Below are 26,130 nucleotides of genomic sequence, written 5' to 3'. Positions count from 1 at the left end.
TGGGCAGGTGATTTCCCTACCCTAAGCCTCAGTTTCTTTAACTGTCAAAAAAGAGAGAGAGAAAGAGAGAGTGGTACCTACTTCATTGAGGATTAAATAAGATACTCCTAAGTGAAGCATTTGTTCAGCAAATGAAGCGATGTTATATTTAAATGCTAGCTTCTCCCCCATCCTCCACCTTCTCAGGCAGACTTGGCCACGTGTGTCGTGTGTTGAAGTCCCCGGAACTCATCTGTGTGCTTATTGTCCTTTGTTCTGTTACCACGTCTGTCCTCTTTGACAGGGGCATTAGGAGATCCCAGCCGGAGGTCAAACCTTCGCAGCCAGTGGCTCTGGAGGGCCTGAGTGACAGCGGCAGTCCTGTTCGTTTGAGGTTTAAAACAATTAAATTACAAAGCGGCAGCAGCCAATGCACGCCCCTGCATGCAGCCCTCCCGCCCGCCCTTCGTGTCTGTCTCTGCTGTACCGAGGTGTTTTTTACATTTAAGAAAAAAAAAAAGAAAAAAAGATTGTTTTTAAAAAACAAAACAAAACCGGAATCCATAACATGATGCGTTTTAAAACCACCGATAGCCCTTGGGCTGGCAAGAAGGCAGGAGTTTGTGTGACACCCGTCCCGGCATGAGCAGCCGGCTCACCTGCCAGCCCTGAAGAGGTGAGCTCGGCCTCTGGCCTCCGTGGACCCAGGGGACCAGGCGAGAACTCTGACAGAGCTCTGGGGGCTGTGATGTGACTGCAGCCCCTGAGGTGGCCTGCCTGCCCCAGGTCTAGGAACGGACTTCTTCTGAACTTGCATAGCGCCTAGAATGAGGCTGATGAGAACATCGTGGCCATCAGACCTACCTGGGAGAGAACACAGAGCTCCCAGCCTGCTGTGGAGGCAGCTGAGAAGCAGTGACCTCGGGACTGAGGGCCTGGACATTGCTGTACTGTTTTCGTTTAGTGTAGAAGGGAAGAGAATTGGTGCTGAAGTGTGTCCGCTGCAAACCAGATGAGAAACCTCGTGTTAGTCTGACATGTACTCACTTACTCATCCATTTCTCTAGGATGCACAATGCACGTGGGCCCTGATACTGAGGCCCCATACCTGCAGCTGGGAAGAGGGGAGGGGTTGCTGCTTTGCTTTGTGTTTGTTTTCTTATAACTTAGCAAGGAGAGAGCCAGGCCCTGGCCAGGGCTCCCCTTGCTGCCTTTGGCGGTTCTGTTTCTGTGCTGATTTGGACCATCTTTGTCTTGCCTTTTCATGGTGGTGGTCCCCGTGCTGACCCTCATCTGGGCCTGGGCCCTCTGCCAAGTGCCCCTGTGGGATGGGAGGAGTGAGGCAGCGGGATTGAGTTGATGGTTTTTCTATGCATTCAGGCTGACCTCAGGACTGCCTCCCTTCTTACTCTTCCCTTGCTGCACGTCCATCTCTTTTCCTGTCTTTGAGACTGACCTGACTGCTCTAGCAAGAAGAGGTGTTCTCTTTAAAGAGGCTTCTCTACTGACCAACTGAAGTATATGACTTAACTGCTGGACAATCTGCATGGGCATCACCCCCCCCCCACCTGCATGTACCCAAAAGAGGTGTCCAGAGCCAAGGCTCCTACATTCATTGTCCCTCTTTGTGCTCAAGGAGTTCCATTCCAGGAGAGAAAGATCTATACTTTAAACAGTTAGGAGAGAAGACAATGGAGGAGCAATGGGTCATGGCCTCGGTTTCCCCAGAACAACTCTGCAGACTTATCTGCACAAATATCTGCACTATTGGGGGAAAGGTGGGTAAACCCAGCTTCCTGGACTACGTGTAGGAGGCACAGGAACTGGGAGAAGAGGCAAAGCTACAGATTTACCTTGGAGCCAGCTGAGAAGAGAGTAGACTCACTGGTGCTGGTGCTTGGGTTTAGCCAGGCTCCTCTGAGCACCTCATGCATGCCTCAGCCCCTGGGCCCTAGCCCTTTCTTGCCCTGCAGCCTGCAGTACCAGCACGCAGACGCCTTCACCACAGGGTTTGGTTTTGCTGGCTTGAAGACAAACGGTCTTAGAGTTCATTAAGACCCATAGCTTCATATGGCTGCTCCAGCCCCACTTCTTAGCATTCTTACTCCTCTTCTGGGGCTAATGTCAGCATCTATAGATTATAGACTATTAAAAAAAAAAATCACCTTTTAAACAGGAAATGGAAGGCATTTGATGCAGAATTTTTGCATGATGACATAGAAATAATTTAAAAATAGTTAGTGTTTGTTCTGAATGTTGGTAGACCCTTCATAGCTTTGTTACAATGAAACCTTGAACTGAAGATATTTAATAAAATAACCTTTAAACAGTCCATTGTGTTACTGCTGTTGGAGGCTTATAGCCAAAGGCTTAAGAGTTTAGCAGTCTGGGTTACAAGGCTTCAGATGGAGAGATGTAGCTTCTCCCACTCCCTTGGGGCCCATTTTTGAGGCAAACCTGCTCATAAACTTATCGGCCACCAACTGGCCCACCCGGCTGCAGAGGTGGGGGTGGGGGTGGGGAAAAGCTGCGGGCCCTTCACTGGTGGGCCAGGGGTCTCGCCCCGCCCCCGGGCTCCGCCCGCGTCAAGGGCAGCCCCGCCCCCCGGCCCCTCAGTGGGCCGACTCGGTTCCCCCTCCGCCGGGCTGAGTGGACGAGCCCGCAGCCTGGGCCCGCCCCTGCCCGGGGAGTCGCGGCGCCCGACGCTCGCCAGACTGTGCCACCGGGCGGGGAGGAGGGGGTGCGCCTCTGCGGGCGGGGCGCGCAGCCCACCGTCCGGGAGGCTGAGGTTCCACAGAGCCCTGCAGAGGACCGTTCGGCTGCTTGGTATCTCGGCAGTGCGGCTGCGAGGCCCGGACTCTGAGGGGACCTGTGCGGGCGCCGCGAGTGGCAGCGCGCCGCCTCCCCCCCGGGTGGGAGCGGTGGTTGGGTCCGGCTGCGGCAGAGCGTTCGCTCGGAGATGGCGGAGCCGCCTCGACGCGGCCAGAGGCCCCGAGAGCTGGGAAGCCGGGCAGCCCCGGGACGCGGCGGAGCCCGGGGCCAGCGGGGACGCCGCCTAGTCCGCCGGGTGAGCCGCCCTTGAGGGTAACCACCCCCACTCAGAGTGTGGCCCCCACCCACGGTTCCCGCAGTTCCTCCCCTCACAGACTTCCTCTCACTGTAGCCACCATAACCACCCGCGGGATTGTCCTGGGCGGCCCCCAGTGCGGCCCAGAGCGCCCCGGTCGTGCGTCCCTTCCACTAGCCTCCCTCGGAGTGGTCTCAGGGCCCTCCATACGGGGCTCCTCCTCCCCTTCGGGCTCCCCCAGCCCAGCGCCTGCCTCGATGTCACGCCAGGCTCTCCTCAGCGCGTCCCTTGCCTGGTCCCCAACTAGCGCTCCCTTCATATCTACCTGTGACCACATGTTCCCCCTCAGCAGGTACCCCCCTCCCGGGATGCCAGCCCCGCATTCCCGTGTCGCTGCTGGGTACCCCCTCCTCCCACGGCGTCTGCACCGCTCGTCTCCCCGCGCGGGGCCCCCAGCCCTGCCTTCCCCAGTCCCTATCACTGTTGCTGTCGCCCAGCCCGAGCCTGGGTGACCCCTTTGGTTTCTGCCTCAGAAACCTCCCGCTGTTGCCCACGGGTACAGCATCCCCTACCCCGCGTTCCTATCCCATCCCACACTCTACCCCATAGCTCCCTCAGTGCCCCTTCCCTGAATATTGCTGCTGCTTCTAGGTGTGAAGCCAACATGCAATGGTTTAAGAGTCCCGGCTGTGGAGCTTGGCAGGCCTGACTTTGAATCCCAGTTCTTCCACTGACTGAGCTGTGTGATCCTGGGCAAGTTTCTAAGCTTCTCTGGACCTCAGATTACTCGTATGTAAAATGGGGGTAATAATAGTCTCTACCTCTTACCTACCTCCCAGGGCTGATGTGAGCATTAAACATATGGGAAGCTCTTAGAAGAATGTCTGACAAGGAGTAAGCTATTTACTGTTTACTGTAACTATTTACTGTTATTCTTAACATTAAGGGGTGAGTATCTCACCCCAGTGATGACTTTGTACTACTGTGTTTCCCCCTCAGGAGTTTCCTTTACCTCTTAAGAGTCACCCCTTTCCATCACCATTTTGATCCTCTCCCAGCTTGCTTTTCACATCAATTAATTTGGCCCAGGCCAAAGCTGAACTGTTTTTAAATGGTCTCTCTCAATTCTGAGGAACCCTGTCTCTGCCTAATCACCCCTGAGATGTGTATGTCTGGGAGGGGGTAGTAGAGAAGGATTGCCAGCCACTGCCCTTACTAGGAATGGCTAAGCTGGAGAGAGCAACGATACAGCTTCTAGAAGCAGTCTGTCTATTGAAGAAAACAGTCTTCAAAATTAGGTCTCCCTGAAACTGTTTTCTGATCACATTGTCCTTACCCATCTCTTATTGGTTGGATATGACTTAAGCTCCTGTTGCTCTCATCCAGCCCCACACAGTTTGCTCTGTTTTTTTGTAACGGGATTCAGTCCCTCATATCTCCACAGGGCTGGCTCAGAACCTTTCTGAGCTGTTCCGTGATGGGATATAACTCACCAAGGCTGAGTTAGGAAGGAAAACTGAGGTGATAGGGAGAGGGACTCTGGACTCAGAGCTTATCTTAGAGCCCAGTGATGTGGCCTGCCCTGGGGGTACATTTTTATCACCTCTCCCACACTGGTGCAGGTGAGGTGAAGGGCAGGGGATGAGTATTTTTCAAAAGCCATGGAAAATAGAGTTCCCAGGTTCTGGGTTTGGAAGTGAATAGAATAATTAGCTAGCAGCATTTCTCCGGCCTCTTCAGCAACCCCCACCATAGTGTCCTCCTGACTGAAAGTTCGTTAGTGCTTTTAACTTGTGATGTTGGGTTTGATTGATGAGGAAGATTAACGGACTCGTGAGTTTCCTCTTATCTGATATTTCGTTGGAGCACAGGACTTGTGGGTCTTTCCGTCCTTTCCTCCCAGGCTGACCACCGACCCAACTGCTCATTCGTGGGCTAGAAACTTCTTACAGAGCAGGTTCATTTTCAGCCTCCTGGGCTTTTTGGTCTCTTGCTGGTGGAAGATTTGTTCCCTTCCAACCCTTGGATATACTCCTCAGGAAGGAGAATTTAGACAGTATTCTAAGAAAGGGAACAAGCTATGAAGTGAAGGTGTGAGACTCAGTGGTGTTCTTCTACAGGAGGTTTTTTTTTGGGTTTTTTTTTTTTTTTTTGGAGAACAGATCATCCTGTGAGCAGGAGGTAAGAGAAATGGGTGAAGAGGGGAATGGATGAACGAAGTAACCCTTGATTTCTCTGTCTTACAAATAGTGAGAGCAGAGATGATGAACGTTGTTGACCTCTGATGTGAGGAGCTCAGCAGGACCAAGAGTGGAGCCTGGCTAGATTTGCATCCTGAAGCCATGGACCAGGGGGCCATGGTGACCTGATATCAGTGGACTTTGTCCAGTTGCCCCCTGTTGCCCCTTCTAATTCCCCTACACTAAAGTAAGAGAACTTGACTCCAACTTTTCAGGGAACTGACCCTGAGGAAATCCTTTTCCCTTGTTTTTCTATCTTTCTACCCTCCTGCAAGAGCCCCAGCCTGTAGAACTCCTACCTCCCATCCCCTGAGGTAGTCCCCATCCCTAATTCCCCTTCCCCGCCATGCTCAAGCTGTGGAAGGTGGTACGCCCAGCTCGGCAGCTGGAACTGCACCGCCTCATACTGCTGCTGATCGCGTTCAGTTTGGGCTCCATGGGCTTCCTGGCTTACTATGTATCCACCAGCCCCAAGGCCAAAGAGCCCTTGCCCCTGCCCTTGGGAGACTGCAGCAGTGGTGGGGCAGCTGGCCCTGGCCCTGCACGTCCTCCAGTCCCACCACGGCCCCCCAGACCACCAGAAACAGCACGAACTGAACCTGTGGTCCTTGTGTTTGTGGAGAGTGCATACTCACAGCTGGGGCAGGAGATTGTGGCCATCTTGGAGTCTAGTCGTTTTCGTTACAGCACCGAGCTAGCACCTGGCCGAGGGGACATGCCTACACTGACTGATCATACCCGTGGCCGCTATGTCTTGGTCATTTATGAAAACCTTCTCAAGTATGTCAACCTGGATGCCTGGAGTCGGGAACTGCTAGACCGGTACTGTGTGGAATATGGTGTGGGCATCATTGGCTTTTTCCGAGCCCATGAACACAGCCTACTAAGTGCCCAGCTCAAGGGCTTTCCCCTTTTCCTACACTCAAATTTGGGGCTCCAGGACTACCAGGTGAATCCTTCTGCCCCCCTACTGCACCTCACACGCCCCAGCCGCCTGGAACCTGGGCCACTGCCTGGTGATGACTGGACCATCTTCCAATCCAATCATAGCACATATGAACCAGTGCTTCTTGCCAGCCTTCGGCCAGCTGAGCCCCCTGTGCCAGCACCAGTGCCTCGCAGGACCCGGCTTCCCACCGTCATACAGGACCTGGGGCTTCATGATGGCATCCAGCGGGTGCTCTTTGGCCATGGCCTTTCCTTCTGGCTCCACAAACTTGTTTTTGTTGATGCTGTTGCGTACCTTACTGGCAAGCGCCTCTGCCTAGACCTTGACCGTTACATCTTGGTGGACATCGATGACATCTTTGTGGGCAAAGAAGGTACCCGCATGAAGGTGGCTGATGTTGAGGTCAGTCTTTTTCCTGACTCAAGTTTCTTTCCTCAGAAGCTGTTTCAGGCTCTGTCTTTTCAGACTCCCTTGACTCTGAGCTTGTCCTAGGTATTAATCCCTGCCCTTTTTGGTCAGGGAGAGCATCACTTTTCATTTTTCTCCTACATAGTCTGCTCTCATGATTTCTCATGTTCCTGCCACCCTTCCCAGGCTCTGTTGACCACCCAGAACAAACTCAGGACCTTAGTCCCCAACTTCACCTTCAACTTGGGCTTCTCGGGCAAGTTCTATCATACTGGTAAGTGTATTCTCTGCTCCCTCAGCATATCAAGCTTAGTTTGGTCTGACCCCTCACTGTTCACCTTCCTAGGCAGAGAAGTTGGAGGAAAGGGTCAGGGCTTGGGGCCCAAATGTTGTGAGGAGCTAGCAGTGGATATGAATTTAGGTTAGCATGGGTGGCTGGAGAGCAAGTCAGCAGAGAGGGCAAATCGGCTTAGGTAGTCAGAGGTTAGCAGTCTTGTCCCAAGAATGGGAGGTGGTCAGTATTATTACAGAATAGAGGAGGGCAAATGGCCGGACTGGCTGTGGTCAGTGGTCAGTGTGTGATCATAGGGACAGAGGAGGAGGATGCAGGGGACGACATGCTGCTGAAGCACCGCAAAGAGTTCTGGTGGTTCCCCCACATGTGGAGCCACATGCAGCCGCACCTGTTCCACAATCGCTCCGTGCTGGCTGACCAGATGAGGCTCAACAAACAGTTTGCTCTGGTGAGCCCCTTGGATCTCTCTCCTATACTTTTTCCGAGATAATGCTTCCTTTTCAACCTTCCCCTAATGGGGTGCCCTCTCCCTACCCTGTCCCATTTTTCTTTCTGTGGAGGCATCCCCACCCTCTTTACCCTCTACTCCCTGAACCTCACCAGGTCCTGGTGAGAGTCTATGCCATTCCCAGGAGCATGGGATTCCCACGGATCTGGGGTATGCTGTGGCCCCCCACCACTCGGGTGTGTACCCCATCCACACGCAGCTCTATGAGGCCTGGAAATCTGTGTGGGGCATCCAGGTGACCAGCACTGAGGAGTATCCTCATCTCCGCCCTGCCCGCTACCGCCGTGGCTTCATTCACAATGGCATTATGGTGAGGGACCCTCAATACAAACCTGAATCAAACTCCTATGTTTAGACAGCCACCAACCTGCATTGTCCTATGTCCTGTCAACTTCTAGTCCAAGTTCACATAATAGGGGGTAAAGGGATAAAAGTTATAATGCCTAGTAAGTTCTATTGGTATAAGTCAGTCCTCTGCAAACCCAGGGAATCCTGATGCTGTAGGGACTTTTGTCCCTTACCTACTTTTCATTCCACCTTTCACACCCCATCTGTCTCTTTATTTTCCTGCTTTCTAGGTACTGCCAAGGCAGACGTGTGGCCTCTTCACTCATACAATCTTCTATAATGAATATCCTGGAGGCTCTCGTGAACTAGACCGGAGCATCCGAGGTGGAGAGCTCTTTCTGACAGTGCTGCTTAATCCGGTAAGGTGCTGAGAGGAAGGGCTAGAAGACTGGCAAGCCAAAGTGTATGTAGGTTAGGACCTTTGCTCACCAAGCCTGATTCAGAGGTGGGGTAGGCTCTCCCACTTCTGACATGCAGGCACCCCCTTGCAGATCAGCATTTTTATGACCCATCTGTCCAATTATGGAAATGATCGGCTGGGCCTGTATACATTTGAGAGCCTGGTGCGCTTTCTCCAATGCTGGACACGGCTGCGCCTGCAGACCCTTCCTCCTGTCCCTCTTGCACGGAAGTACTTTGAACTGTTCCCTCAAGAACGGAGCCCCCTTTGGCAGGTACGGATGGAGCTCTGGCTGACCAGAGCGACATGCTAAAGGTGGTAAGGGTTGAAGGAAAGATTAGACATCTGATTCTTTGCCTCACTTTCAGAATCCCTGTGATGACAAGAGACACAAAGATATCTGGTCCAAGGAGAAAACCTGTGATCGGCTCCCCAAGTTCCTGATTGTGGGACCCCAGAAGACAGGTGAATCATCTCTAGCTAACTATTTTTCCCCCTGCCTTAAACCCAAAGGATTCTTCCACCAAAGAACTCCCTTCTCGTACCCACCCCTCCTTGATCCAGTCTCCTGAGACAGTGATTCTTAATTCTGGTGGTACCTCAGAATCATCTGTGGATTTTTTTTTTTTTTTAAAGATCCACAAGCGATTCTAATACAGTCAAGGCTGAGAACTACTATTTTAACCCTTCCTTGGGCCTTTCTTAGTCTTTCCTTCTCTCACTGTAGTTTGTCCAAAGGGACTGTTACTACCCAGAGTAGTTATTTTCTCACCTCCTTAAAGCTCATGTTTTTGATCTGGCTGCTCTCCAATAGTTTGGACTTTCTCTCCCGTTTAGGGACCACAGCTATTCACTTCTTCCTGAGCCTGCACCCAGCTGTGACTAGCAGCTTCCCTAGCCCCAGCACCTTTGAGGAGATTCAGTTCTTCAACGGCCCTAATTACCACAAGGGCATTGATTGGTGAGACTGAGACCCCTTGGAATGCTTCTCAGAGGAACACTCTTCCCCACCCAATACCCCATTCCAGCTTCCACTAACACAGCTTACTCTGCAAATTATCTGCCTCATATTTGTACTACTTCCTAGGTATATGGACTTCTTCCCTGTCCCTTCCAATGCCAGCACTGACTTTCTATTTGAAAAAAGTGCCACCTACTTTGACTCAGAGGTTGTACCACGTCGGGGGGCTGCCCTCTTGCCACGAGCCAAGATCATCACTGTGCTCACCAACCCTGCTGACAGGGCCTACTCCTGGTATCAGGTGAGCCTGAAACTAGGGCTACATTAGGGCTTAAGGGAGATGGTGACTGCTAGACAGGAAGCAAGAAGGTAGGGAAACTAAACCAGTTGCTTTGGGGAAGGATTCCTATGCTATTTATTCACTAGATCGAGAGTAGGGCAGAATAATTGTCACATCACCCATCCCTTCCCTTCCTATTCCTTGTCCTTCAGCACCAGCGGGCACATGGAGACCCAGTTGCTCTGAATTATACCTTCTACCAGGTGATTTCAGCCTCCTCTCAGGCCCCTCTGGCACTTCGCTCCCTGCAGAACCGCTGCCTTGTCCCTGGCTACTATTCTACACATCTGCAGCGCTGGCTGACCTACTACCCCTCTGGACAGGTATGATTCCCCAGTAGCCCTTGTTAGGGTCCCCCTTCCCCTCCTCTTCCCCTTCAGCCTAGAGGCTTCTAAGGAATACAGAGGGAACCACATCCCTGTCCCTTTAGTTGCTGATTGTGGATGGGCAAGAGCTGCGTTCCAACCCAGCTGCCTCAATGGAGAGCATCCAGAAGTTCCTGGGTATCACACCCTTTCTGAACTACACACGGACCCTCAGGTGGGAGAGTATGACCCAGGGGAGGAGGAATCTGGGGGAAATGGGGAAGCAGGTTGACCATGTCTGCTTGGAAGAGACATGTGTCCCTAGGAGCTGGGAGAGATAGTGTACATTTATGAGGCTTGAATTTCCTTTCTTCCTACCAACTAGTGGCCTCTTCCTGTTGAACAGATTTGATGAAGATAAAGGATTCTGGTGCCAGGGACTTGAAGGTGGTAAGACTCGCTGTCTAGGCAAGAGCAAAGGCCGAAGGTATCCAGATATGGACGCTGAGGTGAGTAAAGCCAGGGACAAGGTATCCCCGTCTGCCTCTAAAATCTCATCCTTGTTCCACTCCTTACCATTTCTGCCTCCATTTTTCTCCTGTTAGTCCCGCCTTTTTCTTACGGATTTTTTCCGGAACCACAATTTGGATCTGTCGAAGCTGCTAAGCCGGCTTGGACAGCCAGTGCCCTCATGGCTTCGGGAAGAACTGCAACATTCCAGTCTGGGCTGATGTCCAGGCCTCCTGTACCAGCAGAAGCCCCCTGGTTCCCTAAAGGGCAAGCCCAGAGCAGGGCCCACAAGGGGGATTAGTGGCCCAGCCCCTACCCCTTCTACCTCAGTGGCCCCGAGGCCTGGGATGGCTGAGAAGGGAAGGGAAGTCCTTTCCCCATAGCTCTGGGGTCTTCTAAAGGGGCTTCCCTTGATACCCCACATCATGGTACTAGGCACCTTTGACCCATGGTCTTGGAAGGTGGGCAAGAATGAAAGGGTCCAGGCAGGGTGTAGAGGAACATATTAATCCAGTGATTTCCCTCTTCATCCTCAGCAGTACATCTATACCTGACTGTGGGAGGGACCCCCTACTGTGGGATCAATGGGATCTACCTGTGGCCCAGCCTCCCTACTGTCATTCACATTGAATGGGGATGAGGCTGGACAGTGGCTCATAGAGCTAAGTATGAGCCCTAGCTGTGGGCTAGAAATGTCCTTAATAAACATCCTTATTTTTCTGTTTTGTCTGCCTCACTGGAGTGGGAGAAACTGAAGACTAAAGCAAATAACAGTCTTTCCCCCCACATTGGTTCAAAGCTCATCTGCACATGGAGGGAAGGAAGGCGAAGTCCCAGGCAGACTAGAGTAAAAAAGGAGTTTATATATTTATAAATGCCAAATAAATACCAGAGGCCACCCAATGCCCCCTCCCAGACAGGGCTGTCTCCCCCAACCCTAGGCTTCTAGGGTCTGAGACATCTTGGCCCCAAGCTACAGCCCAGGAGCAGCTGCCAGTCTGGGCTACCAGAGAACTGAGTGGGGATGATCTGTCCAGCCAAGATTCACTCCCTCTGTGTGAGGGGCCCCCATAGCCACAGGCCTGTGTCCCCGTATAGGACCCTAGAGGGGCCAGATTCATGGGGAGAAGGTGGTCATCTCGAGTGAGACCCGCTGCCACAGCTCCTTGGTCTGTTTGCTGCGCTTGAGGTTCTGCAGGATGTCGTTGAACTGCATCATGCCCATGGGTGTCAGGCAGAAGGCGCTGCGGGCACTGCGGATCGCGTTCACAAAGTCGTCGTAGTCGGCAGGGGTCAGGTGAATCAGGCGGTGGTGGATGTACTGCAAGAGGATGAGCCACTAAGCACAGAACCAGGCCTGTCCTCCCTGGCCCGTGGGGGAACCTGTTCCCTGCCTGCCCAGGAGGGGCTCCCCCATCCTCCATCCATCCTGCGTTGGCACCTGCATGTATGCCTGCTGGCAGCGCTGCACCAGTTGGTGGAAGGCCGGGGCACGCAGGTGGTTGTGGGCATGAGCAGGGCTCAGCCGCTGCAGCGTCTCCATGACGATCTCCTGCAGCACAAACGGGCTCAGCACCCCCTTGGCTGCCCCCACACAGAACTGGTGCACGTAGTTCACTCCTGGGGGGCAGGGGGAGGGGCATGAGACGGGGGTGGCCACCTCTGCCCTAGGGACCCAACTTTTCTCTCTCAGCTCTGGCCTGGCAGAGAGCCTCCCTCCACCCCAGGAGCTGAGGTAACCCCCCACCCCCCGCGCACGCACACATACCCGACCAAGGCCTCAACTCTGAGCAAGAGCTAGGAAGGAGGTCTGGGACAGGAAGGTGGGGGAAGTGGGTGGGGGGCGGACAATGGTCCTGGGGAGAGGAGGTGTTACCCAGCTTTGCTGCCAGCCCCAGCAACCATTTGACATCATCAGTGTAGGGGGGGGAGCGGGAGAAGTTGTTGGGGTGATCATTATGTGCTCGGCGACCCAGCATCTCCAGTGCCAGCATTCCTGGGAGAAAAGGGTGGGCACACGGTGAGGGGACATCCTTTCCCTCCTCTACCCCAACCTGGTACACCTGATCCCACAGGAAACAAATCAAGAGCTGAGGGGAGGGAGGGAGGTGTCACCAAAGAGCCTGCGGCACAACTGCAAGTGGGGGCACAAAAGGGGACCTCCTCTCACCAACACGGTAGGCAGCGTGCAGGTGGTGTAGGCTGTGTGGGTTGACAGGCTGACTGTGTGTCTCCTCCTCGGGTGGTGGAAACCCCCCGCTCACCAGAGGGCTGGGCTGCGTAGTCAGGGCAGGCAACGAGGCACCCTGGATGGCTGGAAACGTGGATGCTGGATGGACACTGCTCACTGTGGGAAGGATGAAAGCCATATGAGCAACTCACAGCCCACAGAGGGACAGAGAGGGTTCCTTCCCTATCTCCCCTGCCCAGTAGACCTCCCCTCCGTTCACCTGTTCCCTGTCCCCACAACTCACAGGCCACACTGGTGGGCAGTGGGAGCCCTGGCTCTGTGTGGTAGGGATGTACTGTGATGGGCGCCATAGAAGGGACGGGGAAAGACACAGCAGTGGCAGCAAGTGAGGGGGGAGTCACTGAGTAAGGGTACTGAGCCCCCAAGAAGGCAGGATGCACACCCTAAAGATAGGGAGAAGAGAAGGAAATTATGTTAAGATACAGTTCTCCCTCTTCTGCCCACAACTGGATGTCTCTACATTTCTTAGATGGCCTGGATCACCCAGACATCTACTACCTCACCAGGACAGCCCTATTATTCTCCCAGAGTACCCCACTCCAACCCCACATGAACTCACAATTCTTCCACATGCCCAAACCCACCCCCCAGTAGAACACTGGTCTCACCTGTGGGTATGCAGAGCTGGGCACAGGGAAGACGGCAGGCCGGGGCATGTGAGGCATTGGGTGGGCAGGGTGAGCTGGGTGGGTGAGGTATTGAGGGCTGCAGGGCAGGTGGGGCTGTAGAGCAGTGTAGGGGTGCAGGCCAGGGGAATGACCATGCCCCAGTCCTGGACCTGGATATAAACTGGACCCCACTGAGATGACTGGCACCACTGTGGCTGCTGCTGTCACTGCCGCCGCTGCCACTGTAACCGGCTCAGTCCCTGGGCCCCCCCTGCCCTCAGGCAGCCCCCGCCCAGCCTCCCCAGCTGCCCTGATCCCACTGGCACTACAGCTTGTAGCCCCTTCCCGGGCTGTGGATGAGCCACCTGCTGTCTGCTCATATAGCCAGAACCACTGGTGAGCAACCTCAAACAACACTTCGGGGTATACACCCCCACCCTTAGCCGCCTCTTCCACTGCCATGCAGGCCTTCTCCAACATCAGGTTATCCTGGAAGGAAGGGCACAGAGGGTTAAGTGGGGGAGGGTCTTTACTCAAGCACGGTTTAAAGTAACATTCCAGCATCTCCCTCTCAGTTGGCTGGTTCCCAAGGAGGCATCAGAGGTTAGGGCCAATGCTCAGAGTCTATGTCAGAGCAGCAAATGTTTCACACAGGCACTGAACAAAACACCTGCTGACCAGTAGAAGACCCAGGTTATAGTCCCAGTTCCAAACTAACTTAGCCACACACTCCCATTCAATTCCACTGTCTCCCCAAGACCTGCTCTAAGGATTCCAGCCTGGTGATCACCTTGGTCCCTAAAGTATAGGCCTCCATTTCCTTATCTATAAAACAGAAATAATCCTAATCCCAGAGTTACAAAGCAAAAGAAGTAATGGATATTAAAATGCATTAATATTAATATGTCAAGTATCACCATAACAGAACAAACTGGACAATCTGTGAACTTCAGGAAATGGGAATTAAGAGCTGGGCTGTTAGTTTTCCCCATGCACAGTGCCCCTGCACAAATGCCTCAAAGCAGGTCCCCAGATTGCCTGTAGAAATACCTGCTCCTTGCACTGCACCAGGGCCCGCTGGATCTCATTGGGGTTCAGTGCATGGGCATGAGGCAGGCAGCTTAGGGCTAGCTCTGCTGCCGCCCTCACCATATTGGAGTCTCGTGCCCGTGATGCCCTGTCAGCCAGGGATGCAACCTCAGGGGGTGTCAGGTGTCCATCCCAGCATTCTACCAGTATAGTCAGAGCTGCACTGCCAATCTCCATTGCCTGACCTTCAGGGAAAGGAGCAAAAATCAGAATGGGGTTAGTAGGGGCACCAATGGGGAGCAGGAATGGTGTCAGATCATTTTATCAGATCAGTAATTCCACAAGGATAAGACTCCGCTCTACCAATTAACCCCCCTCCCATACCCAAGTCAAGCCACTGGGTTTACCTGTAATCCAGGAAACGTGGGAAGAGTAAGTACGTGAGAGCCAGTTGGGAGAAACAAAGTTGTGCAGGCCAAGGGCATAAAGCCCAATCTCGAAGGCGCAAAGGTGCAGGTTGCGGTGAGGACCCTGGTGGCCCCCTGAGGAAGATGGATGTGTGAAAATGGAAGTGCTGCTGTTGCCCCCTGCCTTGATCAGCACCGTCTTCGCCAACTCGAAGTAGAAGTGTGCAGCTGCCTCTGATGGCTGATTGGGTACATGAGGGGCATGACTCTCGGGACGGCGGCCCTTGTACCTGAAGGGGCAATGGGGTAGGGACGGGGGTTGGGGTTTCTCTGAAACGGGTATCCAGGTAGGGTGGGAAAAACCAGGGTAAGTAGGGTCACTGGGGGAACAATAGCTAGATTACACTAGGGATGTGTCTGAAGGTGGGCCAGATGAGAGGAGATGGTATTTCTTACACTAACCTGCCAACTTCAACGGTCTTCGCCCGGGCCCCTCCACTGGCACTGGCCCGGCGACTTCCACTGGAGGACGAGGAGCCCAGAGAGTCCGAGGAAGAGCTGCTAATGCTGTCACTGTCCTGTCCTCGGCCCCAGGAGGTGGGGGCCCAGCCCCCTCGAAGTGGCCTCCGACTTAAGGTGGGAGAGCTATCCGATGTGGTTTCAGGGGCACTGCTATCAATGCTGGCCATACCTAACCCCCCAAGACAAGTGAATCTCAGAGGCTAGAAGTTCCAGAATTCAGACTTCAGGAATATCCTTCCCTCCATTTCATCCCACGGGTTCTCATACCTGTGTGTTTCTTCTTAGGCCGCCCTGGGGAGCCCCAGCCCCGTCCATTGTAGCCTCCACGACTGCCAAGTGCCAGACGGCTGGGAACCTTCCCTTCTGGCCTGGGGGTCAAAGCTGCCTCAGATGGGAGACCCTCACAGGGAGAATGTGGGGAACTTTCTAGGTGGGGAAAACAGGACATTGGGATGAGCTCAGGAAAGAGGACCCCAACACCGTTCCACACCATTCATCCCCCCTGCCCAGTGCCCCCACCTCACCAGGCACATTCTTCTCTGTGAAGCCCTCAGTGGGGCCTGGCCCAGTCCCTGCCACATTCCCTGGCTGAGTAGGCCCAGCAGAACCCGAGGTCAGCGGTTGCAAGGTCCCTGGGGCAGATGGGCCCCCATGCTTTGAAGGAGACCTCTGGCTGGCTGTGGCTGGGCGGCTAGATGAGTAGAACGAACTCAGTGTCTGGGGCTTATGCGTCTGGCTCTCTCGGTCCAAGAGTTTGTCTAAGATCTGGAGAACAGAAGCAGCGACAAGATGCCCTTTATATCCTGACATCAATTTCTATTACCTTCCTCTCTATTTGAAACAGCTTAATATTAACCTGTTCAGGAAGCCTTCCCCAGTTACAACCATAGGAGAACCATTCCCCCTGACCAGGATTGGGGCTAGCTTACGTATCTTGATAGCCTAAGACTTAATCACAGGACTGAATATTGATATTCAATAAATATTGAAATAAATGTATAACTGACTCTATGCCCTCTGTTTCTCTTCTTCCATCCCCTGCTCAAGCACTCCTATGAGAACCACTGGTCTTTTTTTGTTTTTAGTTTTTTCTTTTATGGTTTTTTGTTTTGTTTTTTAGTTTTGTTTGTTTTTAATTTTAGAGGGAGAGTGTACATACAAGCGTGACAGGGAGGGGCAGAGGGAAGAGAGAATCCCAAGCCAGCTCTACACCCAGTGCAGAGCCCAGTACAGAGTTCAATCTCATGACCCTGCGATCATGACCTGAGCCGAAATCAAGAGTTGAATGCTCAACTTAATGAGCCACCTAGTCCCCGCGTCCCCAGCAATTTGGTCTTCGTCTTTATAAAATGTCTCCAAGATTCTCCCATTAATCTCCTATGAGCAATATAGCCCTTTCCTCATTGTACTGGAATTCCTGAGAAAGGTGGTAAAATTTGCTCTCTGCCTGTCAAAATCCCAGTACCTCAGTCCCTACCTTTTTGAGCTTGGCTTGGTCATCCTTGTAAGTGATCATTAGTGCCAGTGCCAGGTCACCCTTCTCCCGACGTGTGCCTTCACACAGGAGGGGATGCTCTGCCTCACTCACTGTTGTCTTCATACCTGTGAGAAGAAGAGTCTCATAGGGCCTGAGAATGGCAGTAACTCTCAAGACAGCAGCAAAGGTGAACAGGCCAGGGCTGCGAGCCACCAGCATCTGAGCTGAGGAGTTTTCCTGGACCAAACCATAGCCCCTGTGGAAAGTCCCCAGTGCCTATTACATCCAGCCTTAGCTTCGATCTGCTTTTTAAGACCTTCATAACCTGATCCACTCTACCTTCACAGCATACCCATCACTTCAAGGATGTTGGACTCATCACTCTCATGAAGACTTGACTGCCCCCCTGTCTTTATTCATGGTGTTTTGTCTACCTATCAGAAACTTAACTGATCTTTTAACCCACATTCCATATTCTACACCCTTCCTGAGTCCTTTTCCTAGATTTTTGTTTCTCTGCCCTTATAAAGCCAACACCCAAAGCACATATTTTGTTCCTAAATTCTTGACTGTCTCATAGACACTACTTGGCTTATATAGGTCATTCTGGTTGTCCCACTACCCTACAGTCCCTTCAAAACATGGCCATGTCTCACACCCTTCATGGCCTGGGCCAGGCTTAGCTCACAGATGTGCTCAAGATATGCTAGACTCACCTAAGGCAGCAACTGCTGCTTCAAATCCCAACTCCTCATCTCCAGGCATCTCGTTGTTCCAGTTACGACTCGGAGGCCGGGAGCCCGTGGGAGAAACCACTAGATTAAAGTTGGAGTAAGTTAGCCAGACAGAAGCAACACAGAAAAGAATGAAATGTAGGGAACCCAAGACCCTGATCAGTTCAGACCTCTCATGAAGCTGCCTGATGGGTCCTAAAGGCAATTAAGAGCCTTGGGGCTCTTGGTTTCTCCTTAGAGAAAACTACTCCTACCCAAGATTCCTACTTGCTGTAGAGTCACGCGCCATACCTGGAGCACAGAGAACGTCAAAGATGAAACTGGCCAACATGAGAGGCAAAACGGGCCGATAGTCACAGAGCGTCCCCTCCCGAAGCTCCTCTGCCCGGCACCGCATGGTACTCATCTCATTCGGACCCAGAGGAATCTTCTTGAGCAGGGCAGCCACCTCAGACTCCTGGTATGCCAGCTTCACCTAACAGTGTAAGCAGGAGCTCAGACCTCCAATACTTCCATAGAGATCAAGCTGCATGGCTCTGAGGAGATGGCAATACAAGGCTCAGAAACAAAGAACCTCTGACCTCCAAGGCCTTGGTAGAAGCCGGGGGCCTCTGCAGCTCCAAGGCAAACATGCCGACTCGGAAGGCCAGGTTGTGGTGCTCCGGACGCTCACTTAGCACTGTCAACAGGAAGGCTGCCTTGGTCAGGGTGTTGGTGGCCACCCAGGTCTGACGGCTCGTAGACACCTTGTTCTTCTTGCCCTGAAGAAGTACAAGGAGGCAGGCAGATGAATCTGACTCATCTTGGTGGAGGGAAGAGGACGCTCTCACTTGGGATGGGGCATATAAGAGGGTTAAGGGGTGAGCGGAGGAGGAGGAGGTTGGTGGGGGTCTCTCACCTTGGCAGGGGGCGGCTCTACCTTGAGGTCGGGTGGGTTGGCTAGCAGGTCCTGGGCAAGCTCCACGGTGAGGCGGGAGGCCTCACTGCTGTAGCCGTGCGCATGCAGGGCCTCAGCACAGGCAAACAAAACCTGGAGAGCACATGGGCAGCACGCAGACTGAAGCCCTACCTTCCAGGGGCAGGGCACCGTACTCACTCACGCAGCAAACATCCTGTGAGTACTTGCTACATGCTAGGCCCTATACTGCTCCTGGGGACACCACAAAAACCCACAGTCTGATCAGAGAAACAAACACACGAACACACAAACCAGCGTGAAGCCAGCTACCACAGGGAAGGGTCAAGAGAGAAAACAGGTGGGGAAGATACCTCACTGGGGCCTGGGGCAGGGGAGCAATCTCAGGGAAAACTTCCTCGAGGAAGTGATCACCAAGATATCTGAGACCTGAAGAAGGAACAGGAGCTGACCAGGTAAGGTGAGGGAAGAACATTCTAGGCAGAAAGGCCAATCTGTGCACATGTAAGGATGCAAAAGAAAGCACATGGCAAGCTAGAGGAATGGTTCAGCTGACCAGTATGAAGGACAAACAGCTAAATGAGTCAGGAGAAGCACACAACAATCAGAACAAGTAGAGCCTCACAGGTCATGCCAAGGACCTTCATTTTTAAACTCAGGGCAATGAAAAATACTTAAGACTTTTATGTATGAGAGTGACACCATCAGTTCAGGAAAATCAATACTGAAGCAGTGAAGAGAACAGACTGCAGGCAGGGAGGCCAGCTAGTAGCCCACTGCCAGATTCTAACAGCCATGCTCTACACTCCTGACACCCCCAACTACAGCCAGCTGGCCCTGCTCCCAGCTGTGGCCAAGAAGCACCCTCCTGCTCACCTCCATGCGGCTCTCCTGCTCCAGTGGCTTCAGCCCGGCAAACAGGTCGTGCTCCTCCCCGGCCCCGCCCTCGGCCTTCTCCTCCTCGCCCCCAGCCCCATCCTGGGCATTCAGATAATATGCCTGGTAGTCATCATCCTCCTCTCCGACTGCGGTGGTTGCCTCTTTAGTTTTGGGGAGCCCACTGCCACTCTCATCTGTGGAAGGGAGGTCGTCCCGAGTACAGACCTCCCCAGGCAACAGGCCATGGGGGCCAGCAGAGGCTGTGGGAGGCTCAGGCCCTTCTGAGAAGTACACACCACCATCTTCTTCGTAAGTATCTGGGGGTTCAGGAAGGAAGGTGGAAGGACCTCGGGAGCCGCTGGGAGGAGGGCAGGGTGGAGGGCTCTCAGGGAATCCACCAAAGGTGCTGGCCTCTGCACCCAGGGCCAGGCTGCTGTCATCCAGGCTCATCTCGGCCAAATCTGGCTCCAGGGAGCTGTCTTCACTGCTCAGCCGTCGCTTGCTCCCACCGCCTGCTGAGCCCTTGCCCCCACTGCCAGCCCCACCCAGTGCCTTGGCTTTGCCCCCACCTGGACCCATCTTATGCAGAACCTTATCTCCCCCCTCAGCAGAGAGGCGGCGGGGCCCCCGCTGCGATGAGGGGACCCCCTCACCCAATCCCTTGCGCTTGGCCCCAGGCTCCTTGGGCCGCACAGCTGGCTCAGAAGGAAGAGGTCGGGGACGCTCCCGTGATTCCTCCAGGGCCCCAGATCGGGAGGCACCTGGCCGAGGTGGCAGGGCTCGGGCCCAGCACAGTGCCAACTTCCGGTCCGTGCCACTGTAGGTGACACCGGGAAGCGGGTAGGCCTCTTCCCAGTTGAAGTAGCATGCCTCCACCGCCGGCCGGAAGCCAGGGAAGAGCCGCTCCAGGGTCTTTTTGTGCTGCCCCCGCTTCACGTTCTCAATCACCTTCAGCTGCCACTGGCGTAGCTGTGCACACAGTTCCCGGCGGCTGTGGGAACAAAGTTGGGGAGGCTGCGGGGGGCGGCTATATTCTGCCCTGAGAAGTGATGGAAGGAGACCGAGGAGGCATAAATCCCAGAATGGGGGGCCCAGGGAAGGGCCCAGGGAAGCACTTCTTGAACGAGCCCACACACATCACTCCAACACTCAGATACGAGGGAAAGTGGGAGCTATTTAGGGAAGGGAAGGAAGAAAGCCTCTCAGAAAAAGGACTCCTAAGTCACTGGTAACCCTAACGCCCAGCACCTGCCATTCCCCAAGGGCTAGAAGAACAGGACATCTCTATGTGTACACGAGACAAGGGCCGGATCTGTCCCAGGCTGTCTCAGTACCTGCATTGCCCAGGGAGAGACTCACCGCTGAGGGCTGAGTGCAGGGTCTAGAACAGCAAGCCTCCACAGTGTGACCATCTCATCGCACATGCTGGCACACGCGTGGGCTGCGACCTCTGACTGCCCATTGCTACGACCCGTGTGCCCACTGGCACTGCTGTGGGAGGCGGAGGTGCGCACGCTGTACCACCAACCTGTTATCTGGAAACGAAGAGAAAGATAGAGCAGCCCTCTCCTGCGCCCCTGTCGGCAAGAGGGAAAAGAGGTCCAGGGAGGGAGAAAATGAACCGCAATGGGGCTAGCCAACTCCAGAGGATTACCTGTTCGTAGGTGAGGCACTGGTCAGTGAGGATTTCCAACAAGGGGGCAGCATTGCTGTCCCTCCGTTTAAACATCTCCCGCACAATGCTAAGCAGGTTCCAGACCCCCTCTGGCTCGCGGCCCCTCAGAGGGCGCAGCAGACATGCCCATTCAGCAGCAGCTGGAGGCTCCGTGGAAGACAGGTACATGGAATTCACGTCACTGTGAAGGCAGTGGAGTGGAACATGCTGACCCCGAGATGGGGCTGCCTTTGACAAGTCAACGTGCACCTGAGCTTTGACCCAAAAGGGGTCCTGACCCAAAATACAAGGTGTAGGGGGAAAAGGTGTCCAGGACAAAAATTCTTGGAACATGGGTATTCACAAAACAAAGGAGCTCTCAACAGCCTGAGGGATGCTCCCTTCTGCCATGAATGCAGGCGTGCATCCAAGGTACCTGAAGACCACAGGCGAGGGTCCACAGAACTTGTGCAGAGTCTTCTTGATGTTGTCGGTGAGTGTCGATTCATCCAAATACCAGGTACTCTGATCAGAGGCGGACGGCCCTGCTGTGGGGTCTGGGGGTGACAGGCAGTCAGTTGCCTAGAGATAGGGACCTGGATTCGCCTGACAACAGCACACTTTGAGGAAGCGGTGCTCTGTGCTACCCGCCTCCTTCCCTCCTACCACCCTGCCTTCACTCCACACTAACCGGGGGCTCCACACACGGTATTGATGGCTGTTGACTGGGAAGAGAGGAGTTCATCTAGAAGCCGCTGGGCTGTGGGGAGGATCTGAAATCGAAAGGGACAAAGGCATCGGTGACCCAACAAGGCAGTGTCTAACACGAAGGCTCACATGCGATCCGGAGCCTGGAGTTGGATATGAGGGTGTGCCAACCTCACTCACCTGCTGAGGGAGCTCACTGATGAGGTACTGAGCAAACTTTTGCAGCTGGTCCCTCTGCAGCCGAGATAGGGACTCTGAGACCGGGGCACGCAGGCAGACTGCAGAAGCCTGCAGGGGACACAAAGAAATAGAACAAGCTGAGAAAAGGCCTGCTATCGCTGGAGCTGGGTAAAGAGAGGCAGATTAAGGGGGGCAAGGGGGCTCACGTTGTGGCCAGGCATGCAGCGGAGAAGGGGGGGATGGAGCGTAGGATAGGACCGGGATAAATTGGGAGGGCCTCACGTTGTGGATGCGGAAGAGACAGAGTGCCACGACGTGAGTGCACCATTTGGCCCCAGCCCCACAGGTGCAGCTGCAGGAAGTGACCCGGCAGCGGTCAAACATCACAGCCACGTTGTAGGCCCCTTTGGGGGGGACCATCTGAGGTGGCACCACTGTAGCACTCAGGTGGAACCCTGGGGAGAAACACGGGCATGGTCAGGGAGCGCCAGCACGACAACATTCTCTGTCCGCAACCCTGGCCCTGCAGTTAGTCTGAGAACCTGCTCTAGCTCCTTGCAATAGGTCCTTCATTCTTAACAGAGGGGGTGGGAGAAGCAGGGGCTGCCGCAGGGCCAGAAGGCACCCTTACCTATCTGCAGGGGGTCTTTCACAGCCCTCATGCGGAACAGCTGGTCCCCTCGCTGGAACTCATCCGCACTGCCATTGGCTAGGCACGAATACAGCCTGGTAGTGAAGAAGATCACAGCCACAACTCAGCAAACAACTTTCTAGAGACCCTGACAGAGACCACAACGCCCTGGGCACTCTCTCCCCAGTGTTACTCCCTCTTGGGGAAAAACCCAGGCACTCTCCTCCCCTTGTCTTCTTCTTACCACAGCCCCAAATACAGTATCTCCTTTGTTCTGTAGGAAGCCCAGTACACAGTGTGGAATATCAGGACCCACTCCCCACCATCAGTCCTTTAGCCTCACCGGATATCCTCTTCATTCTCAGGGAAGCTCCAAAAAGCAATTCGGAGCTGTAGCTGCTCAGGCACTGGGGGATAAACTTTCTCCACCACTTCAAATGGGATATGAAATGCCACCTGCTTTGCTGATAGCTCCACCAATGGGATCACCAGTCCATCTTGGAAACAAATGTTTGGGTGAGGGTAAAGAGAAGGGGAAATGAAAAGGGCCATGATTACTTGGCACCAATGCCAATGCCTAACTTCTTGGGCCCCACATCACTAGAAAGAAAGGGGAGACCTGGATGAAAAACCAAGGGACCCTCCTGTTAGGATTCATTAAGCCTTATAACTCCCATCTTGGGGAGGGGAACGAATCAACTGCAGCCCACAGCCTGTTACCTAAGGTCTAGAACAGAAGATACCAGGGATATCCTAGAAACTCCTGGCCAAACAGGTGTGTTCCAGAATCCTAGCAAGTAACCCCTCTCACATGGCTCAGCATCTAATTTCTCTTATACCTAGCATTTTAGATTCATACTATGTTGTTAACATCTCTCCTCTGACGTTCTCTTCTCCAATTGCTTTTTTACTATCCCTTTTTCTCTAGATGACTCTACACCTCTACCCAAGGAGTGAAGATGGGCCAGAGCCCAGAGGTATTAAGAGAGGGAACTCCAGCACAAGACAGGCTGCTTGTCCTGTGGCACACCTGAACCTTGGCTTCTTACAATGGGAACCTGGGAAGGAGGGTGGGGAGGAAGATGGGTTATCCCAAGGGAACCTAAGTGCTCCTGTTATCACCTGGAGTAGGATGGAACTGCCACTCAAGATTTCCTACAATGTTTTAACCAAATAGTGGTAAAACACAATAGACTGCATGCATATCTCCCCAAATTGCTAGTCAGATTAGAAAACAGATCAGAAAATCACGGAGCTGAAAGAAACCTTTTTTTTTTTAAAGTTAATCTTATTTTACAAGTGAGCAACTGAGGGTAGCCCAGGAGGGCGGGGACTTGGGCAATGATATGCTTTCCTAGATGTTAACCTATTCAGGAAAATATCTATATGCTGAAAAATTTCACCAACATGACTTGGGTTACTTCCCTCAAAGCAAAGGAGCTCTAAGCCCCAAGGCTACCCACACATGCAAATGTGAAAGAAGCAAGGAGACCGTAAAAGACCCACAGTGAAACTGCCTATGATCTCTGTGGGCGTGTGGGTGTGTGTACACAGAACATATGCCACCGCTCCAAATGAAGTTGAACACTACCACTCTGAACAAGTGACAAGTGTACATTTCCCTCTGTCCCAGAGGGGTGCTAAAAATCTTTGTAGGACAGTTTGGAAAACAGGATTCTTGGAATGGCCAGAGTAGAATCACAACCCCAACTGCTGAGAAAAGTCAGCATGCATTGAGGCCCAGGACAAAAACTGTGCCATGAGGAAGGCAGGGAAAGGATGTGGTGAGTCTTGAGCCTGTGGAGCTTCACTTATCATCACTGTCCCCTCAATCCCCTTTCCTAAGTGGGAAATTCCTCACAGCACTAATGGGTTAATCTACTGAAAGACCCAAGAGTGAAAGACACTTACAGCAAAAAGCAAGAAAAGTGTTTCATAAGGAGATCTAGAGGCAATTACCTGCACTCTTTTCGGGCCCCAGATGATAAAAATGTAAGGTTCTAATCCAGTGGTCCCAGCCTCCGCTCCTCACAGATGTTCAACATGGCCGAGAACCAAGCCTCTGATGTGAACCTATGTAACTATGGAATTTCCTCTCACAGGCCAATTCACCTCCACTTTCCTCTGGATGGAATCCGCTCTTGGTGTAGCCAGATCAAAGACCGTCATCACCGTTAAGAGGAAGCTCCCAAAGCACTTTGCAATGGGGTTGACACACCTCAAGTGGTCCCCTCTTCACAAGACACCTCTTACCCACCTTCTTTTCTGTTTTCTGGCTCGCCACGGGCTGAACTCGGTGCGTATTCCCAAATCAGACGAGTTTTTTCTCCTACCCCATCTCTAAGGCAAATGAACCACAAAAGATCTACTTTCTGTTGCTAATCCTATCCAACTCAGGATTTCCCAGCCACCACTCCAAAACACACAGATGCGCGCGCACTCGCGCGCGCACCCTGATGTGGAGAAGCCAACCCCAGGAAGACTGGAAAAGCGAGTCCAGAAGTCCGTTCTGAGCTTGGGACAGCTCGCGGTCCGGGACAGCTCCCGAGCACGGACAGCTCCCCAGCAAGGCCTGAGCAGAGCCAGCCCGCTCCCTTCCCCCTCCTCTTACTCTCACCTCGCATTCTGGTACCGCCACTGCCACCTCCGCCACCGCCGCCAGTGGGGGAATTGGGCCCCGCGGACTGTTTGCGCCATCCCCGCCAGTTCTGGCAGAGGCTCTCGGCCTCGGAGATGAAGGAACAGAGTGAATCCTCCTCAAAGCGGTCCGAATCTTCGAATGAAAAGCGCTCTCCGTCCTCCCATTCCGCGAACATCAGCTCCATGGGGCCTGCACCCCCCGGGGCCGGGTCCCCCCCCGCGGATCCGGGGCCTGGGCCGCCGGCCGGGGGCTGAGGGGAGGCCCGGGGCCTGAGGGGCGAGCCGGGGCTGGGGGTAGCCGGGGCGCTCAGGGCGGCCGTGCCGGACGAGGATCTCAAGCCTGGAAGGGATATGGAACCGGGCCTCGCCCAACTGCGAGGTGCGAAAGGGGATTGTGGCCAGTATCCGAGACTCAGGGCCCGGGCGAAGCGCTCGGCAGCCGGGGCCTCTCGGCTGCTGCGGCGCCGCCTCCCCCATCAGCTGATCTGAACTTCCGGCCGCGCCGACCGCCACCACTTCCGCCTTCACGCGCTTCGGAGCCGGACTCTGTACCGGCAGATGTAGAGGACTTGTTTGTTTAATTGCTGCACTTCCTGCCTTTTTTTTTTCCCTCAAACCCACCCTCAGATACTGTAAGAGGAACCCAACCCCCAGAGGTATATAAAATGACTACAGATCCCAGCAATAACAGGGCATCCATACTGTCTCCAAGGAATAAACAGCCGCCATGAATGCTGGGAATCGTAGGCTGTCAAGCGATGACACAAGAACTATTGGGTGGAGTTACTGTTTTAACTCCGGATAGGCCCTGGGTCCGCATCACCTTCTGGGAGTTGTAGTTCAGAAGCCTACATTCCATTAGGCTTATTATAGGGTCTCATCAGGGAAGCAACGCGAAAAGAATGCACTTGATTTCAGGAAATGGTTGTAGTGTTTTGTGAGTGGGTCCTCGGAGTTCAGATGTTTTTAGCCTTTTTTTGTGTGTGCTACGGACCCTTTGGCAGCCTGGTGAAGTCTGGAACACTTCTCAGATTGTTTGTAAATGCACAAAATATAAAAATTAAAAAGAAAACCAATTATGTCGAAATACAATTTTTAAAATAATAAAACAAATTTGTAACATAGTAATACTTGTTTATTTACACATTAAGATCTATCCAGCAGTAAGTGTAGTAACTACCATA

General features: G+C 53.4%; 4 protein-coding genes across 37 annotated transcripts in view; 2 read left to right on the top strand and 2 right to left on the bottom strand.

Annotated features, from left to right (window-relative positions):
- The window catches only part of CAMK2G (calcium/calmodulin dependent protein kinase II gamma), a 54,095-nt gene extending 51,784 nt beyond the window's left edge, over positions 1-2,311 (top strand). For all 25 annotated transcript variants that reach the window (XR_014307076.1, XM_082716908.1, XM_082716906.1 and 22 more), the window contains one exon: positions 284-2,311. Coding sequence is in view for 1 of the 25 variants with exons in the window: in XM_082716909.1 (XP_082573035.1) it covers positions 284-345 (62 nt within the window). In the remaining 24 variants the exon portion in view is untranslated. The remainder of the gene's footprint in view (positions 1-283) is intronic.
- Positions 2,312-2,626: 315 nt separating this feature from the next.
- On the top strand, positions 2,627-11,030 carry NDST2 (N-deacetylase and N-sulfotransferase 2). Of its 5 annotated transcripts, none has more exons than XM_082716857.1 (15): positions 2,627-3,046; positions 3,698-3,835; positions 5,297-6,637; positions 6,830-6,917; positions 7,232-7,386; positions 7,571-7,756; positions 8,025-8,153; positions 8,286-8,468; positions 8,563-8,659; positions 9,032-9,155; positions 9,282-9,456; positions 9,699-9,818; positions 9,926-9,998; positions 10,207-10,309; positions 10,406-11,030. In XM_082716857.1, exons 3-14 carry the CDS (start codon positions 5,633-5,635, stop codon positions 10,266-10,268), a joined length of 2,397 nt encoding a protein of 798 aa, XP_082572983.1. In that variant the 5' UTR covers positions 2,627-3,046; positions 3,698-3,835; positions 5,297-5,632; the 3' UTR covers positions 10,269-10,309; positions 10,406-11,030. The 5 variants fall into 5 exon arrangements, with proteins under 5 accessions (XP_082572983.1, XP_082572981.1, XP_082572982.1 ...); XM_082716855.1 differs by having other exon boundaries at positions 9,926-10,035; XM_082716856.1 differs by having other exon boundaries at positions 9,648-9,818.
- A 123-nt stretch (positions 11,031-11,153) lies between these two features.
- On the bottom strand, positions 11,154-25,140 carry ZSWIM8 (zinc finger SWIM-type containing 8). 6 transcript variants are annotated; one of them, XM_082716300.1, is made up of 26 exons: positions 24,924-25,138; positions 22,650-22,803; positions 22,307-22,401; positions 21,882-22,130; positions 21,676-21,812; positions 21,479-21,560; positions 21,224-21,344; positions 20,788-20,989; positions 20,493-20,668; positions 19,131-20,124; positions 18,237-18,368; positions 17,920-18,099; positions 17,630-17,813; positions 17,321-17,419; positions 16,605-16,729; positions 15,652-15,892; positions 15,395-15,553; positions 15,068-15,296; positions 14,606-14,895; positions 14,220-14,443; positions 13,170-13,658; positions 12,761-12,944; positions 12,481-12,657; positions 12,187-12,306; positions 11,752-11,930; positions 11,154-11,631 (listed from the first exon to the last, which is right to left on the bottom strand). In XM_082716300.1, the coding sequence occupies exons 1-26, from the start codon at positions 25,129-25,131 to the stop codon at positions 11,428-11,430; spliced, it is 5,634 nt and encodes a 1,877-aa protein (XP_082572426.1). In that variant the 5' UTR covers positions 25,132-25,138; the 3' UTR covers positions 11,154-11,427. The 6 variants fall into 6 exon arrangements, with proteins under 6 accessions (XP_082572426.1, XP_082572427.1, XP_082572429.1 ...); XM_082716301.1 differs by having other exon boundaries at positions 12,785-12,944; XM_082716303.1 differs by having other exon boundaries at positions 21,676-21,783; positions 21,958-22,130.
- Positions 25,133-25,677, bottom strand: LOC309859356 (uncharacterized protein; the record flags this gene model as incomplete). Its single annotated transcript, XM_082719993.1, has 2 exons — positions 25,649-25,677; positions 25,133-25,492 (listed from the first exon to the last, which is right to left on the bottom strand). Coding segments are annotated over exons 1-2 (387 nt in total), but the record flags the coding sequence as incomplete, so codon positions are not given.
- Between the last annotated feature and the right edge of the window lie 453 nt (positions 25,678-26,130).

Source organism: Mustela nivalis (genome assembly GCF_964662115.1).
Source record: "Mustela nivalis genome assembly, chromosome: 2".
In the NCBI taxonomy this organism is placed as follows: domain Eukaryota; kingdom Metazoa; phylum Chordata; class Mammalia; order Carnivora; family Mustelidae; genus Mustela; species Mustela nivalis.
Note: the sequence above shows the minus strand (reverse complement) of the source record. Positions and strands in the feature narration are given on the sequence as shown.